The sequence below is a fragment of the Vanrija pseudolonga genome, chromosome 1 (genome assembly GCF_020906515.1).
Source record: "Vanrija pseudolonga chromosome 1, complete sequence".
In the NCBI taxonomy this organism is placed as follows: domain Eukaryota; kingdom Fungi; phylum Basidiomycota; class Tremellomycetes; order Trichosporonales; family Trichosporonaceae; genus Vanrija; species Vanrija pseudolonga.
This window is the reverse complement of record NC_085849.1, coordinates 3006859-3022570: the sequence shown is the minus strand read 5'-3', so window position 1 is coordinate 3022570 and position 15712 is coordinate 3006859. Positions and strand designations below refer to the sequence as shown.

Genomic DNA, 15712 nt, shown 5'->3' with positions numbered 1-15712 from the left:
AAAGACAAAAGGGTGGATGGGGTGGGGCACTGCGTCGTGATATCTTGGGGCCTTTGGGGGGTCACACACGAGGGCGAGAGAGAGACACGGGTACACGGGCCAGTGCTGCCTCGAGTCAGCACGTCGCAGCCAACGGCAAGCAGGCTCGTAGACCACGAGCAAGCGCAGCGGCACAGACCGCCGGCATCGTCGTCCCCCACGTTTGCTGCGTGGCCACTTATCACGCCGCCGCGGTGACACGAGGCCACTCGAGCCTCTCTGGCGGGCGGTGTGCACAGAGACCTTTTGGTTCTAATCGCGCGTATCTGCCTCGTTGTTGCTGCAACGACGCCACCTGCGGGTAGGGCGGGCGGGTGGCAAAGTCGCAGACGCATGTGCATGTGACATTGAGGCATGGTGAACTGTCATGGTCCGAACTGCGCCCCAAACGCCAGTCGGTTTCGGATTGCGCCCTCTGTGCCGCCCCTCGTCCTTTGGTCGAGTCGAGTCGCTATCGGGGGAAATGATACGAGGAATGGGCTCGGCCTCGGCGGCGACGGTGGCGACAGCGACCTCGACAGTGACAAAGGATGCTCGATGCACCCCGCCCGCGCCTGACTTGTCAACAATGGCCCAGCCAAGTCTGCCCCTTGCTAAGTGCCACAGTCCGCCAAAACGCCGAATCCACAGCGGATTTGATTCCGTCCTGCCCTTTGGTGGACCCGGTGCGCTCCGCCCAATGGAGTGGCCCTCAATGCGAGTTGGGACGGCAGCAGGCAGCAGCAGCAGCGACGGAGCAGCCAAGTCGGGTCGTGACCTACTACAGACACGCAACTCCAACAACGACCATCGCAGTCGTCTAGGCTACTCGCACACCGTCGTCACATCACCACTCACAAGCGACGACGACATGCTCCGATCAACTGCCCTCCCCCGCTCCCTCCGGACGGCGTCGACCCAGGTCCGCGGCCTCGCGACTGTTGCCGACACGCCCGTTCGTCACTACGGCGGCCTCAAGGACCAGGACCGCATCTTCACCAACCTCTTCACTCGCGAGGACTGGGGTGAGGCGCGCAGTGCCCCCGCCTGGCACTATACAAGACAAGCAGGCAACTAACGCGTCGCAGGAATCAAGGGTGCCCAGGCCCGCGGCGACTGGCACAGGACGAAGGACATCCTCCTCAAGGGTGACTCGTGGATCATCCAGACCATCAAGGACTCTGGTCTCCGTGGCCGTGGTGGTGCCGGTTTCCCTTCGGGCCTCAAGTGGAGCTTCAGTGCGTCGTGCTGCCCGACATCTGTAAGCGGCTGGCTGACCTGTGCGCAGTGAACAAGCCTGGATGGGAGAAGGACCCCCGCCCAAGGTATCTCGTCGTCAACGCCGACGAGGGAGAGCCCGGTACCTGCAAGGACCGCGAGATCATGCGTGGTGACCCCCACAAGCTGGTCGAGGGCTGTCTCGTTGCTGGCCGTGCCATGAACGCTACTGCTGGTGGGTTAGAGGAGGAGCCAAGGGCCGATGACGTTCCGCCGTCTGACATCACTCAGCCTACATCTACATCCGTGGAGAGTTCATCCAGGAGGCCTACCACGTCCAGAAGGCCATTGACGAGGCCTACGCCGCTGGTTTCATCGGCAAGAACGCCTGCGGCTCGGGCTACGACTTTGACGTCTACCTCCACCGCGGTGCCGGTGCTTACATCTGTGGTGAGGAGACTGCTCTTATCGAGTCGCTCGAGGGCAAGCAGGGCAAGCCCCGTCTTAAGCCTCCTTTCCCCGCCGACGTCGGTCTCTTTGGCTGCCCCTCGACCGTCGCCAACGTCGAGACTGTCGCCGTCGCCCCAACGATCGCCCGTCGTGGTGGTGCTTGGTTCGCTGGCTTCGGCCGTGAGCGCAACGCCGGCACCAAGCTCTTCTGTGTCTCGGGCCACGTCAACAACCCCTGTGTTGTCGAGGAGGAGATGTCGATCCCTCTCCAGGAGCTGCTTGAGAAGCACTGCGGTGGTGTCCGTGGTGGCTGGAGCAACCTCAAGGGTATCATCCCCGGTGGTTGCTCGGTCCCCGTCGTCACCCGTGAGACTGCCGAGAAGTGCTTGATGGACTACGACTCGCTCAAGGACAACGGAACCTCGCTCGGAACAGGAGCCGTCATTGTCATGGACAACTCGACCGACATGATCCGCGCCATTGCCCGTTTCTCCAAATTCTACAAGCACGAGTCTTGTGGCCAGTGCACCCCCTGCCGTGAGGGTACCACCTGGATGATGAACATGATGGACCGCATGGTCGAGGGTCGCGCCCAGGAGCGTGAGATCGACATGCTCCTCGAGCTCACGTAAGTGGCCATTGGTGGTGTATATTGGTTTGTTGTTGCTGACGCAGCCTGCAGCAAGCAGGTTGAGGGCCACACCATCTGCGCTCTTGGTGACGCCGCTGCCTGGCCTATCCAGGGCCTGATGAAGAACTTCCGTCCTGAGGTTGAGGCCCGTATCGCCCAGTTCCAGCAGAAGTACGGACCCATCCAGTTTGGTGGAAAGCTCGTCTCGGACGTCGACTACACCAGGGCCGTGCCAGACAACCTTGGCGGCGAGGTCCAGCCTCGCCTGACGGCCTCGGCTTAGGGAAAAGTTGGGCAGTAGATTAAAACTTGCATGCATGTGTACGAGGTAGCGGGGGTGGGGGTGCTGGCTGTGGTGCGAGGCAGTAGGAACGTGTCGGAGACCACACAGGTGTTGGGAGTTGTCAGCCAAGCCCAGTGAGTGGCCGAGTCCGCCCCCAGGCACGACCTCGCGTGGCATGACGCGGAGTGGGGAACGCCATCAGCCACGGGCGGGTCCTCAACGCGAATGTCACTCGCACGCGCCGGCCACAACAACACCCACCGCCATGTCCACCACGCCGCCAGAGCACAATCTCCTGCTGGACCCAATATCCGAGCTGCGTCTCGCGCTGGCATCGCACGCGTTCGGGGTGGACGCGCGCACCGAGCTGCTCGAGGCGGAGTCGTTCCCGCGCTCCGCTGCCGAACGCGCAGAGGTGCAAGCTGAAGCCGACTTGAGCGGGCATACGCCCGACCGCGTGGTCGCGCGCGCGCGCGTCGTGTTCCTCGCTGGCGAGGGGGAGGCGGTGGTCAGCCTCTCTGCGGGCGGGTATCGCGTGAGTGTGGCGAAGGAAGGAGGAGGGAGGGAAGGGGAGGCAGCTGACGCCGACGGCTAGGTCGACAGGTGGACCCTTGACACCCCCCTCCCGACCACGGCGTACGAATCCCTCGACGCGCTCCTCATCGCCTCGAGCCCCGCGTACGTTGCTGCCATGCAGGCGGAGCTGCATAAGCGCTTTGCGAGCGACGACGTGTCGCGTCGGTTCGTGTACGATGACGACGATGATGGCGAGGAGCCAGCCTGGATCGACTAGGCGCGGCTTGCACTGTTGGCTTGCACAATCCCGCCACCTTCAGCCTCATTCTCAGCGCCCCATTCTCAGCCCCATCATCATACCCAAGCCCCCCACACGCATTCAATCATTCTGCATCCGTGTACAAGAAAGACTGCAACATGTATTTACTTCTTCTTCGAGACAATCTTGTGCGAGAGCTCGCTGCGGGGTTAGCTAGGGACTCCGGGCAGCTACCCACCGGAGGAAGAGGTCCTTCTGGTGGTTGCCGGCCTCGTCAGTACTTGAGCGCGACTCGAGGTTGGCTGGGGTGTGAGTGATAGCCTGAAGAGGAGAGGGTGCCACTCACCCTCGACAAGGAGCTGGGTGCCGGGCTGGAGAGCCGAGAGGTACTCGACCGAGTTGGGGATGAAGTTGAACACGGTGAACCTGGCGGGTTAGCAGCAGCAACAGCGGCACCCTCACCAGTTGGTGTCGCGGACAGGGACTGGAGGGAAGAGTCAGCGAAGCATTCCGCGTGAGGAGACGATCATGCTCCGGAGGCAGTTCTCTACTCACATCCGTCGGGGCCGAGGACGACCTCTGGAGCGAGTGTCAGCTCGGTTCGATCCAGACGCAACAAGCGCCGCTCTACTCACTGCCGTCGGCGTCACGCTTGGGGGGCTTGGGAACAGCGAGGTTGTAGCTGATGCGCGTGAGTTCACTGGCTGGTGACCGATATCAGAGCCACCCACGTCACAAACTTGCGGCCGTCCTGCGTCTCGTGGACCGAGGGCGAGCTGCCGAGACGGCCGAGAAGGGTAGCCTTGGCAAAGTTGCGCTGGCCGACGGGGGCCTTCTGCGTGGATGTCAGCTGCCGGTGGCGACACGCGAGCGCGCGACCATGCCGACACGGCAACGACGCGTCGGATCGCGTGCGTTGCACGGGCATTCGCGTCCTGTTGCAGGCGGCCACTTACGAGGGCGTTGAGGGTGGGGCGGGCGAGGCGGTACATTGTTAGTAGGTGGATGGATGTGGGGTTATGGATACGAGTTGGTTGGATGGTGGATGGCGAGGAAGAGTGAGAAGGGCGGAAGGGGGAGGTGGGAGGTGGGTGGCCAGGTGGGCTGTTTGTTTGGTTGCTGCCGCGACGCGTCACATTCCTTTCCCTCTCCCAATGACGATCGGCTCGGCAAAGCATCACGTCCATCTGCTGTAATACAAGACAGACCTAATAAAAATCAAAATCAATTACAAAAGTCACGTGGGTGCTATTGGCGCCAAATGTCCCATTTCACGACGCGGCGAGATGACTGGACCGCGTCTGGCCGGCTGGCACAGTGTCTGGTGGATGATCTCTGACAACAACAATAATCGGCTGCGATAACCACCACACAAAAGCAATGAGGTGAGAGGTGGACCATATCACTCTCTCACATCATACCTCAACACACACCATGGTCTCGACATCAGACCCCGAGCTCATGGAGTCGGACGAAGAAGAGGTCCTCGCGTCCTTGACGCCCAGGGAGCCCCCAAGGCAAGGAAGGAGTAGCTCGGCAAGCGTCACGCCGACCAGGCGATCAAGCAACACGCCAGGCGGTCTCGCCGCCCAGCTCTTCCCCGGCAGTGATGAAGAGTCGCCGCACGCTTCGTCGTCTCGCCACCGTGCGAGCAGGACGCCAACACGCCCAACACGGTCCACACGCTCGTCATCGCGACGGCCCCCAGCTGTCCTCGTAGCGCCCAGTAGCCCTGACCCGCTGGCGCTGGACTCCGAGCCCGAGGCACACATCGGCTCAGTGCGCTCGATATCAGAGTACTCATGGACGCCTGCACGCCGCACCGTCGTCGAGGTCGAGATCCCATTCCAGCCACTCAGCAAGTTAATGACGTACCACATCGACGAGGGCCTACAGCCGCCGACAAGCTCGAGCCGGCGCCGTCTCCTCGCCCAGTCGGAGAAGGAAGCTGCAACTGGGCGCAAGGTCCAGCGACGCCCACCCCCCAGAACTACCAAGGCTCTGGTGCGCAACCGCGCGGTCGAGACGCCATGCGACGAACTCTACAGCGAGGAGGGAGTGGTAGAAGTCGACGACAGCGATTCGGAGGATGACGCGTCGAGCGACGGCGTATTAGGCCATCGACGGCGAACGCGAGGTGCAGTTGCTCCGACGTGGAGGACGATGCGGAGTAGCCGCAAGGTATGTTGGCAGAGGGAGTGCGTAGCCTGATCCACCAGTCACCAATACGAGACGACTCCGAGTCTGAGGCTTCCGACGACCCTAGGGCTAGGAAGCGTGCACGAGAATCCAAAAAGACTCGCACCGCGGCTGCGCCCGCGAAGAAACCAAAGCCAAAGGCCAAGGTGCCGCAGACCCACCGCGAGCTGTCTTCCGCCTCGACGGCCTCATACCACCCCACACAGAAGGAGTGGGAGAGTGAAGGGGAAAACGAGTTGGACAACGAGGACGATATATACGAGTTGGAATCGAGCTCGGACGACTCTCCAAAAGCATCGCCCTTGCCGACGTCACGGAAGATCCTGGCCCGACACCGACAGGTGTGTGGCAGACGAGGGCGCCTCTAACTGCTTCAGGTTTGCGAGAGGTGCCACAATGGGCCGGCGGACGAGTTGCTGGAGAAAGCTCTTAAGAAGAAGAAGAAGGGCATGGCGCCTCGACGACGCAAGGACGACGACGACGACTGGGATATGTCCGAGGAGGAGCGGGCTCGGATCATGATGGGTTGGCTGGAGGTGGGTCCGGCCCTAAAACTGGAGTCTTGCTGACGGGATGTAGTGCGAACGGTGTACAGTGTCGTGGCACTGGGTGAGTGCTTCGTTCACGTTCAAACTAACCGCCGCAGGGATGCTTGAAGCCAAACCAGCGAAAGGATATCCTTCACGCCTTTAGGACCAAGAACCCGGACGCCCCAAGACGCAGAAACATTGAAATCCACGAGTCCGCCACCTTCCTCTGCGAGAGCTGCGAAACAACACCTGAATGCTTTGTATGTCACCACTCCAGGTTGCCCGAGGAGAAGGCTCAGAAGCCGCACCCCTTGGCGAATGGAACAACAAGCACCATGGCCAATGGCGGCGGTACCGACGAGCCGATAGTCATCGACAGCGACGATGATGCCGGTGGCGGCAACTCGGCCCCACCGCCCCCCTCAACTCCTGACGAGCCTCCAAAACCAGTGAACGCCGGTCCGGTCGAGGATCCCTTCAGGCCTGATGGGTTGAGGCATTCAAAGCCTGCTCCCCTCATCTTCAGGTGTTTCAGGTGTAAATTGGGCGTGCACTATGAACATTGTACGTGACCTACTATACTCACACATGACTGACACACCACAGTGAAGAGCCCATTCCCAGACGGAGACAAGTTTGCGCTGCCTTCCCTGGCACATGTCTACCAAACAACCAGCGCCCAGGGCAGTGCTTGGTACTGCCATCAGTGCCGAGAGTGGAACTACAAGGTCGAAAGCGTGCGTCTTACCTCCTCTGACTTGACTCGGAGCTAACGACTACAGATTATCGCTTGGCGCCCGTGGCCTGCAAATGCCACTGAGCCTGAACTCGAAGAAGACGAGGTTCCCCTGTACCGCGATCCGCTTCCTCGCGAGTATCTGGTGAAGTTCGAGGGGCGTTCATTCCGCCATGTCGTGTGGGCGCCACATCCTTGGGTGTACAAGGTTTCGCCTCCAAAGCTCAAGAACTTCGTGGAGAAGGGTCCCGCTCTCAACCTCATCACCGATGAGACCCTGGCAACATTCGGTGATACGATGGAGGCGCCAACGATCGCCAACGTCCTCGAGGCCAGTGAGCGGGACAAGAAGCACCACGGGGTCCCACCAGACCCAGAGGCGGCTGAAAGCCTGCCCATTGCATGGAGCGTGAGTGCGTACCATGAGCCAGGCTCTAACGCCAGACTGTCGACCGTGTCATTGATGCGATGCTACTTCCACCAAAGAAGCGAAAGGGCAAGGGAAAGGCCAAATCCAACGGCAGGGTTATCGAGTCGGACTCGGAAAGCGAGGAGTCTGACTGGGAGCCAGTCAATGGTAAGGAACCACCAATCGAAAAGGCCGTGGAGATTGAGCGTTGGGAAAGCATGGCTGGCCGCAAGCTGTCAGAGGACGATGTTGATGAGGTTGCAACACTTGTGACCTGGTTCTTGGCCAAATGGGACGACCTCCAGTATGATCAATGTGAGTGCCACGAGGGAGCACGGCTGACGACAGCCTGCTGGGACACCCCGCCCCCGGTCGACTCAGAGCTGTACCCGGCATTCAAGCACGCCTTGAAGCGATACCTTGCTGCGCGCCGCGTCAAGATCCCAGTTCTCAATGATAAACAAATCAAAGCTCGCGAGCGACTTGCCCGCACTTCACGTGCCCCTCCCAACGAGCAGCCGGAGTGTGTTGTTGGAGGAGTGAGTGTGGTCGATGAACGCAGCTAACAGCCCAGACCCTCATGCCCTTCCAAATTGAAGGATTTCAGTGGCTCACATACAAGCACTTGAAACGCGAAAGCTGCATTCTTGCAGACGACATGGGCTTGGGCAAGACGTGCGTAGGATTGCTGCCACTGTCATTACTAACGCGCAGCATCCAAGTTGCTTCCTTCCTTGGCCACCTCGGTTCTGAGGACTTTGGAATCTACCCAGCACTGGTCATTGTGCCAAACTCGTAGGTCACTGGGGTCATGGACAGGGTTGACAGCTTAGAACAATTACCAACTGGGTTCGCGAGTTTGAGAAATGGGTGCCACATCTGCGCGTTGTGCCGTACTATGGTGTCGCTTCCTGTACGTCGCCTCATCCTACCAAGATAACAACGCTGACCCCATGTAGCGCGAAAGGTCGTCTCAAAGTTCGAGCTGTATCACAAGGGCGCACAAAACAAGGCCGCTGGACTCAAGGCGTAGGTTTGAAATTGCTCCCTAGTTGACACCCGCCAGCCATGTCGTCCTCACGACATACGACATGATCACCAGCAGCGAGTTCGCAGTCTTTAGTCGTATGCCACGCTGGGAGGTGGTCATCGTGGATGAGGGCCAGCGCTGTTAGTATCCTGACTCTGGAGAGGCATCAGCTGACGTCTGTCAGTGAAATCGAATTCCAGTTTGATTTTCAACCGCCTCAAGACGCTCAATTCTGTCCACCGCATCCTCCTGACGGGCACACCGTTGAACAACAACCTGCGCGAGATCTTCAACCTTCTCAACTTCCTCGACCCAGAGAGCTTCAGATACCTCGAAGAGCTTGAGGAGCGCTTTGAGAACCTGACAGAGTCTCTGATTCTTGAACTTCACGAGATGATCAAGCCATACATTCTGCGGCGTGTCAAGGCCGACGTCCTCAAGCTTCCACCCAAGGTACGTCATTGGCGCGAGTGGACTAACACATCCAGGTCGAGATCATCGTCCCCATCTCCCTTACCCCGGCGCAGAAGGTGCTCAACAAACGTATCCTCCACCGCCACAAGGAGGCCATCAACAACATCATGAAGCAAAGGAAGAAGAAGAAAGCGCAGGCTGCGAAGGCCAAGGGCAAGGGTAAGGAGGTGGCCAATGGCGATGCGCTGCCGAATGGCACGGCGGCTGTCAATGGGACCAAGGAGGGAGATGACGGAGAGGGCGGCAAGGACGGAGAAGGGAGCAAAGACGGAGGCGCCGCCCCTAATGGGGACAATGAGGGCGGGGAGGCAGGCCCATCACAGACTGCACCAGAGAGGCGGACGAGGGACTCAGTGCAGCCCTCCGAGGTCATCGAGGTCGACTAGACCTAGTTAGAGTCCACCCATGTAAATTACGCATTGCTGTCATGCCATCTTAGAGACCAATGCGATACATCTAATCAACACAACTATGGATAGGAGCCAATGCAAATGAAATGATGAAACTAACAATCCCAACTCACCCCCCCCCCCCCCCTCCTCCTCCTCCTTCTTACTCTTGGCCAGTACTGGCCCTCCGTCTCCGCCTCTCCTGCCTCGCCTGCTCGGCCTGCGCCTGCAGAGCGGCGGTCGCGAGCGCTCTCAGGCGCTCGGCGTTGCCCAGGAGCTCGATAACCCCATCAAAGTCAAGAGAGGCGATCGCAGCGTGCGCGTCGGCCGCCTGCCCCACCATCGCAAGTACGCGCTGCTGAGCGGCCGTGCGGCGGATCGGCGTCGGCGCGAACGCGGGTGGCTCAATCACGGCGTCAGCAGTCGGCGACGAGGGCCCGGCATCGGGGGTCGAGACCGCTGGTTGTGTCCTGGCTGCCATGGGCGACTTATCACCCGGCGCGTCTGATGGGTTAGCCGAAGTTCTAGCGCAGAGACAATTCCACTCACCATCGAAGACGCCGCTCTCAACAAACTCATCCTCGTCCACTTCCTCGGGCTCCTCGGCACCACTTCTACCCGCCAAGGGTGAGGCCTGCTGCTGTAGCCTTTCAATGCGGGCGTCGTCCTCGGCAATGAGTCTCTGCTCCTCCCGTCGCGCCCGCTCTGCGCTCTCGGGCGAAAGCAAAAGCTCGTCGTCCTCGTCGGGAGGGAAGCTCTGACTGCGGCTGCGGGACCGAGAGTCACGGGCAGGCTTCTTGGCGCCCCGTCGGCGCCGCTTTGTTGTCTTGAGTCCCTCGTCGTTGGAGGCCGCACGTTTGCGGCGGGTAGAAGCCTGCGACGAGGCGGGGGTCGAGTCACGAGAACTGCCCGCCGAGCGAGGCTCGTCCTCCACGGCGGCCGGCTCAGCCAACGGTTCTGCACGCTCCTGAACGGCATGAGGCTGATCCACCTCTTGGCTCTTCCGGTTTTTGTGGCTCTTATGGCGAAGCGGTCGAGAAGCCAGTGGCGTATCGGCCTCCGCATTGTCCTCCTCGAGTTGTTCGAGGCGGTCGAAGCTGCGAGAGGTGTGCGAGTTACGCTGGCTCAGTTCTGCTTGGGTAGGCGTAAACAACGAGCCGATGCTGGGCACCTTGCGCAACCACCTGCTTGCAGAAGAGAAGAGTCCCCGCGCAGCATCCTCGTCGGAACGCGAAGAGTGGAGCAGTTGAGTTTTGCCCAACTGCTCGTCGTCGTCCGCTGCCTCGTCGTCGGTCTCAGGGATGACCGTCATGTCTCCTGCTTCCACAGGTGGCGATGTCGATGCACGGCGGGGTGATTTGCGGCGAGTAGCAGCCGCCCAGCTCTTGGAACGTGAGAGTGCCGACTTGTCGAGAGCGACCTGGGCATCATGGCGCTCCTGAAGCCTGGCGTCACGTAACGACTTGGCTCTGGCTAGCTTGTTCGCCTTCTTAACGCGTCTCGATTTGGTCGGACCAAAGACGTCGGTAGTGTCCGCAGGTGACGATGCAGACGACGAGTCAGCCACGAGTGGCGCCTCCTGGCTCCGAGACTGGCTACGGCGCAGTCTACCAGATCGCGTCTGCGTGGGTGGCGGAAGCGATGCTGAGATGTCTGCGTCGTAGTTGGTAGATGTGTTCCCGAGACGTGCCCCTTCAGATGGCTGGGGAACGGGCTCCTCGTTGCCTTGGTCTTCAACGACTGGCTCAGACTCCGAGGCCTCTTCCATAACCACGGCCTCAGGTTCCGCCACTTGGATAGGAACAGACTCGGCGTAGGGGTACTGGTCCGAACTGGCAGAGGACTCTTGTAATGACAGGCCCTCAGCCATGATGTAGCCAGGCAGAGCGGTGAGGACATCACGCACAAAGCCAGCGACGTCATCCGAGTAGTCCAGCCCCTCGACGGACTGGAAAGACCGACGCCAGAAGTCTTGGAACGCAGTAGGGACGGCACTGCTCGTTCCGCGGGACAGGCGCGGAGCGTACATGTCGATGTACTCGTTCATCGTCGCGCTAGCTGCCGGCAGGTCGTTGTTCTCGATAGCGATAGTAAGAGCGCAAAGGACAGCGATGTAGAGGTCGTCCAGCTGGGCCCCAAGCTCTGCATGAACGGACTTGGGCGCGTCCGTCATCCAGACGGCCAGTCCGGGACGCAGAGGGTCGAGGACATCGGCGACCGAGTCGGGCGGCAGAGACTGGAATAGGGCCGTGATGTTCTGTACGAGCTTCCCCACGGCAGCAAAGTGGGTATCCGAGGCGCTGTCGAAAGCTGCCACAAGAGCCGATGAAACGAAGGCCAGGAAGTCGACAGGAACAAAGTTCTCGTTGATGCTGTAGTGGGCAGCGTGGTAGTGCTCCGTCGGCACAAACGAGATCCACGACATGGCCGCGGCGAGGCACGAGATGGTGGTAGTGGAGGCTTTACGCTGTTTCGTCTGCTCCGAGTCGTCGTCCTGAACGCGAATAAAGTCGTCGAGGTGAGCTGAGAGAGTCTCGAGAACACCAAAGTTTGAGCCGACACGCTTGGCACGGAAGCGAAGAACCGAGACCTTGAGGAGCGACTGCCACGCCTCGAGGTCCTCGGTCGATGGGTTGTTGTACCACACCGAAGTGGCTTCCGCATTTCTGAAGGGGCACGACAGCAAACTGACCAGAACCTCTCCAGTGTGGTTGGTGGCAGAGGCTGTGGCAGCGGGCTGGAGGTCAATGACCTCAGACCACTTGAGTGCCAGTAAGCGCCACACGTCGAGCTGCATCTGCTCGTCGTTCTCAAAGATCCACGGCATCGAGTTGGAGACTTCACCCAGGAGGCGGGTGCCAATGTCGCGCGTTGAACCGGTGTTGAGGAGAGCGCTGACAAGTTGACAGAACAGCTGGCGGACCTTGGGGTCCATGGTTGAGGAGAGCTTGGAGCGGGTTAACGGGCCAAGAAGATTGCCGACAACAGTAGGCTGACCCAGCGCTTCGGCAGCGAAAGGCGACTCTTCAGCTGGGTTTCTGTTAAATTGCTGGTTGATGAGCGTCGCTCCTAATGTCTTCTCGCCCAAGACTTCAACTGCAACGTTGAAAAGGTGGAGAGTGACACCCAGGCGGATAGCGTCGGTATTGAGGGTCGACTTGCCGCTCGCGTCGAGAAGGCAAATAGGCATGTACGTTGTAGGATCCCGCTGGAAGATGCTAACGATCTGCCGCGTGATGGCCTGGAGGCCGACAATGAAGAGCGGCGTTGGGGCCGACTCGGGGATGTCGGTGATGGCAAGCGCACGGAGAAGGTTGCCCCAGATGCGTGAAAGCACCGTTGGCAGCAGAACGAGGCCGTCGGCGTTGGTGACCCACTCGACAGCTGCGAGGTCGTTCACACCACGGATGCCGTCGAAAGCTTCTTCGAACAGCGCGAGGAGCTTGCCGAGGCGCTTGGCCGCCCATAATCTTCCCCATCCTGGAATTTCTGAGGGGAGGATGAAGTCGGCATCGAACTTGTCGACGACCTCGGGGGCCACCTTGTCAAGGTGGAGGATCTCACCACTGAGGTAACGACGCGAGAGCAGGCGCTCCAGCTTGGGCAGTGGTCCAGTCAAAGGTGCAGCAGTCACAGCCTCGAGCATTTCCCAGCCAAGGTTCTTGAGCCTGTCAACGCCACAGATGCTGAAGAACTGCTTGAGGATGGGCATGAGAACGAGGTCGAATGTGCGATCCAAACGAGGCAGCCGGCGCTCTTCTGGAGAGATGTCGACAACGATGCCGTCCGAGGAAGGCAAGCCGGACATGCGTGTGACCTCGCGAGCGGGTTGGTCCTCGTCGGTGAGAGCGATAACCGTGTAGGCGTACAGCAGTGCCGGTGCCACAAGCCCCGTCGTGATCATCCAAGCCAGTTTACGCGGCTTCTCAGACCGCTGCCAACTCCATCGCTGCTCGTTGTGGAAATCGGGCCGGGTAGTGAGAGCTCGTGCGACGTGCTTGGTGTCACTGGCCTGGGCTAACGAAACACCGACAGGTAAAGCGATGGTTCGGAGACGTTCGTCAACATCCTCGTAAGATGAAGCACTGAACGCGTTGTACGAGCGCACGACGCGGCCAGAGTCGGACAGTGAAGCCGTCGAGCCGGCGTGAAGGTAAGCGTGGATAGCGTGCTGCCAAGCGGCGCTGGCCAAGGTGGGGCGGACGGCGTTTGTTGACGGCTGGAGCGACCGCTGATGTTGTCAGTTACGCTTCTCGAATTTATAACTCACGTCCATGATATGACCGATGTCCTTGACCAGAGGAGACGAACTGAACTCCTTGCCAATCAAGCTGACCAGTATGGCCCAGGTGGAGCAAGCCCAGGCCACTTCCTCGGCCGTTCCGACAGTGCGGCGGAAGATAGCCTCGATCGGCGACCACTCGGTGCTCTTCTCTCCATCTTTGTCGTATGCAGATTTTGATCTTGGCGACTTGAGGACACCGCGAAGGAAGTTGGCGACAAATGCTTCGCTGCGGACGACGACCGATCTTGTCTTGTTCCAAGCAGTTTGTGTTGACGAGTCGTCTTGGAGGAGGCGGTCCGCGTCGTCCTGAAGCCGAAGCTTGGCTGTCTGGAACGCGGCAGCCGCAGCGGACGCGCTCTTCCTCAGCGCGGGTAGTGGACTGGAGAGGGTCCGCAGACACACGGGGAGGAGTTGTGTGTATGCGGGGAAGAAGATGTCAGGGTACATCTTGAGCAAGTTGTTGACGGCGTTGAACGCCTCCTTCCTGATCGGTGATGGGTCTTTGAGGGCAAAGACGCCGATGGCGACCGTAGTGAGCGCACTCTCCAGGGAGCGAGTGATCTTGCTCTCCAGTGGCCTGATCCATGCTGATGGAAGCCGCACTTGAGAGAAGATCATGATGGCCTGGCTGAACGTTCGCTTAGGGCTGGGGGTTGGGAGGATAGGCGTCCTGGGGATAACCAGCACCTGGTCGAGGAGAGCTTGAACATCGGCCTCCGTGAACAGGGTGAAGAGGCGAGGCGAGCTGCACACCACGGTGAGGAACCTCAACGCCGCGCATCCAACACCGGCCGCCTCGCGGCGGTAGAGGACCTCGGACTCGGTGTACCCTCTCTTCGGCGTCTTTTGTGGTGATGGTGGTAAGCTGTAGGCGGGGGTAAGGCCACGGAACGGCGAGGTGGACGCGGTTGTCTCCGAGTTGGGGACCTTGCCCATGAGGCGATTCAGGTCGCGCTGAACGGCGCAGACGATGGCCGGGGCTTCATCGCGAATCTCCTTGCAAACCTGCTCAAACTCGGTGTGCACTGCGAGCGTGGGCGGGCCGACGTCGAATAAGCTTTCGCGCAGGCGCAGCGTGAGCGACGTGTACGACTCCTCAAGAGTGAGGAGGTCAGCATCGCCAGACAGCAGATTCTCAACGAGGTAGGAAGGATGGAGTCCCTCCTCCTGCTCTTCTTCCTCGGACTCGTCGCTAAAGTTGTCGGCCCCTCTTGGCCGATTGGAAGGTTGGCCACCAGCCTGTCCATCGCCAGACGAGTCACTATCGTCAGATGGAGGTGCGTCGTCGGAGATGGGGACGCCGGCAATGCCGTCCTCTGCGGCGTCTAAGGTCGAGAGGAACATGGAGGGGCTGTCCATGCGGGGCATGGCGCCGATCACGCGCAGGCGCGCAGGCTCTCTGTTGTTCCACGTTCCCTCCTTGACTGATTTTGCCACGCGAATCGTGTGGTCGTGGCGCTTGAGAATAGGTCGGACACCGTCTGTCGAGTCGTCGGACGCACGGTGGGAGGAAGGGGAGGAGGAGATGGCTTCGGGGGAAGAGGTGCGGTAGGACCGTATTGATGTAGGGGCTTCAGGGACAACAGGCTCGTTGGTGTTGAAGAGCTTTGTGTGGTTGTTTGGCGAGAAAGCGACTCTGTTTCTGCGATCCGCGCTCAGCGAGCGCAGGGGACCGGCTGGAGAGCGTCAGTTGTGAACCATCTTCGTTTACTTGACACCACGACTCACCGACAGTCTTGGCTGCGCGGAGGGGATCGAGAGGCGACGATTTTGAGCTCGGCGCACTGGTGGAGCGCTGCGCGCTCTTGGACGACGAAGCGATCGGCGTAGTGTGCGAGTCGAAGATGACCGACTGGTTGGAGGCGGCACGTCGCGTAATGGGAGACATTGCGGTGGTGTGGTGAGCCTACGCGGGCAGCGCGGCGCGATTGATTTTCGCGCGCGCGTGAAGGAAAGAAGCGGTAGAGGCGGTGGTGGTTCGCTGAGGAGAGTGGTGATGAGGGCGAGTGGGTTGCAGTTGAGGAGCAGGGGTATTAAGAGCTGCGATGTGCTGCTTAACACAAAGGATGATGATGAGGAGATGAGGAGTCGAGGAAGAGGTTGCAGCTTGTTGGCCCGAGTGAGACCAGGCGCGTCGTCGAGATTGCTTTCAGGACAGGGAAAGTGACGCGCGCGCTGCATCCAGGGCGCGAGGTGCCAGAAAATATTACGTGGCTTTTGGCTCTCTCGCACCTAGGCTCAAGCCACCAACGCCACCGAGGTGGCGGGTAATGTTCTCGCGTCGG

At 60.2% G+C, this 15712-nt stretch overlaps 5 protein-coding genes across 5 annotated transcripts; 3 read left to right on the top strand and 2 right to left on the bottom strand.

Annotated features, from left to right (window-relative positions):
- The first annotated feature begins 778 nt into the window (after positions 1-778).
- Positions 779-2649, top strand: nuo-51 (NADH-ubiquinone oxidoreductase subunit, mitochondrial). Its single transcript, XM_062767618.1, has 5 exons — positions 779-1043; positions 1107-1256; positions 1307-1471; positions 1528-2314; positions 2369-2649. Exons 1-5 carry the CDS (start codon positions 890-892, stop codon positions 2598-2600), a joined length of 1488 nt encoding a protein of 495 aa, XP_062623602.1. The 5' UTR covers positions 779-889; the 3' UTR covers positions 2601-2649.
- Positions 2650-2865: 216 nt separating this feature from the next.
- On the top strand, positions 2866-3393 carry LOC62_01G001143 (uncharacterized protein; the record flags this gene model as incomplete). The annotated part of the gene is made up of 2 exons (XM_062767617.1): positions 2866-3135; positions 3196-3393. The coding sequence occupies 2 exons, from the start codon at positions 2866-2868 to the stop codon at positions 3391-3393; spliced, it is 468 nt and encodes a 155-aa protein (XP_062623601.1).
- A 95-nt stretch (positions 3394-3488) lies between these two features.
- LOC62_01G001142 (uncharacterized protein) lies at positions 3489-4447 on the bottom strand. The gene is made up of 8 exons (XM_062767616.1): positions 4332-4447; positions 4107-4210; positions 4011-4057; positions 3931-3954; positions 3838-3859; positions 3722-3801; positions 3614-3677; positions 3489-3576 (listed from the first exon to the last, which is right to left on the bottom strand). The coding sequence occupies exons 1-8, from the start codon at positions 4365-4367 to the stop codon at positions 3540-3542; spliced, it is 414 nt and encodes a 137-aa protein (XP_062623600.1). The 5' UTR covers positions 4368-4447; the 3' UTR covers positions 3489-3539.
- Positions 4448-5558: 1111 nt separating this feature from the next.
- Positions 5559-9139, top strand: Chd4 (Chromodomain-helicase-DNA-binding protein 4; the record flags this gene model as incomplete). The annotated part of the gene is made up of 15 exons (XM_062767615.1): positions 5559-5915; positions 5952-6110; positions 6154-6183; positions 6221-6668; positions 6711-6841; positions 6887-7249; positions 7285-7564; positions 7598-7788; positions 7824-7924; positions 7964-8044; positions 8083-8162; positions 8209-8278; positions 8316-8419; positions 8464-8732; positions 8768-9139. 15 exons carry the CDS (start codon positions 5559-5561, stop codon positions 9137-9139), a joined length of 3036 nt encoding a protein of 1011 aa, XP_062623599.1.
- Positions 9140-9305: 166 nt separating this feature from the next.
- LOC62_01G001140 (uncharacterized protein) lies at positions 9306-15315 on the bottom strand (the record flags this gene model as incomplete). Its single annotated transcript, XM_062767614.1, has 4 exons — positions 9306-9646; positions 9692-13373; positions 13413-15103; positions 15156-15315. The coding sequence occupies 4 exons, from the start codon at positions 15313-15315 to the stop codon at positions 9306-9308; spliced, it is 5874 nt and encodes a 1957-aa protein (XP_062623598.1).
- Positions 15316-15712: the final 397 nt, after the last annotated feature.

Bases quoted from the DNA above. Each gene is read 5' to 3' on its own strand.
- nuo-51 (XM_062767618.1), top strand. From the start codon at position 890: ATGCTCCGATCAACTGCCCTCCCCCGCTCCCTCCGGACGGCGTCGACC. The intron at 1,044-1,106 runs GTGAGGCGCGCA...AACGCGTCGCAG, and splicing joins CTTCACTCGCGAGGACTGGG to GAATCAAGGGTGCCCAGGCC. The intron at 1,472-1,527 runs GTGGGTTAGAGG...GACATCACTCAG, and splicing joins TGCCATGAACGCTACTGCTG to CCTACATCTACATCCGTGGA.
- LOC62_01G001142 (XM_062767616.1), bottom strand. From the start codon at position 4,367: ATGTACCGCCTCGCCCGCCCCACCCTCAACGCCCTC. The intron at 4,058-4,106 runs GTGGGTGGCTCT...CACGCGCATCAG, and splicing joins GACGGCCGCAAGTTTGTGAC to CTACAACCTCGCTGTTCCCA. The intron at 3,955-4,010 runs GTGAGTAGAGCG...CACTCGCTCCAG, and splicing joins CAAGCGTGACGCCGACGGCA to AGGTCGTCCTCGGCCCCGAC.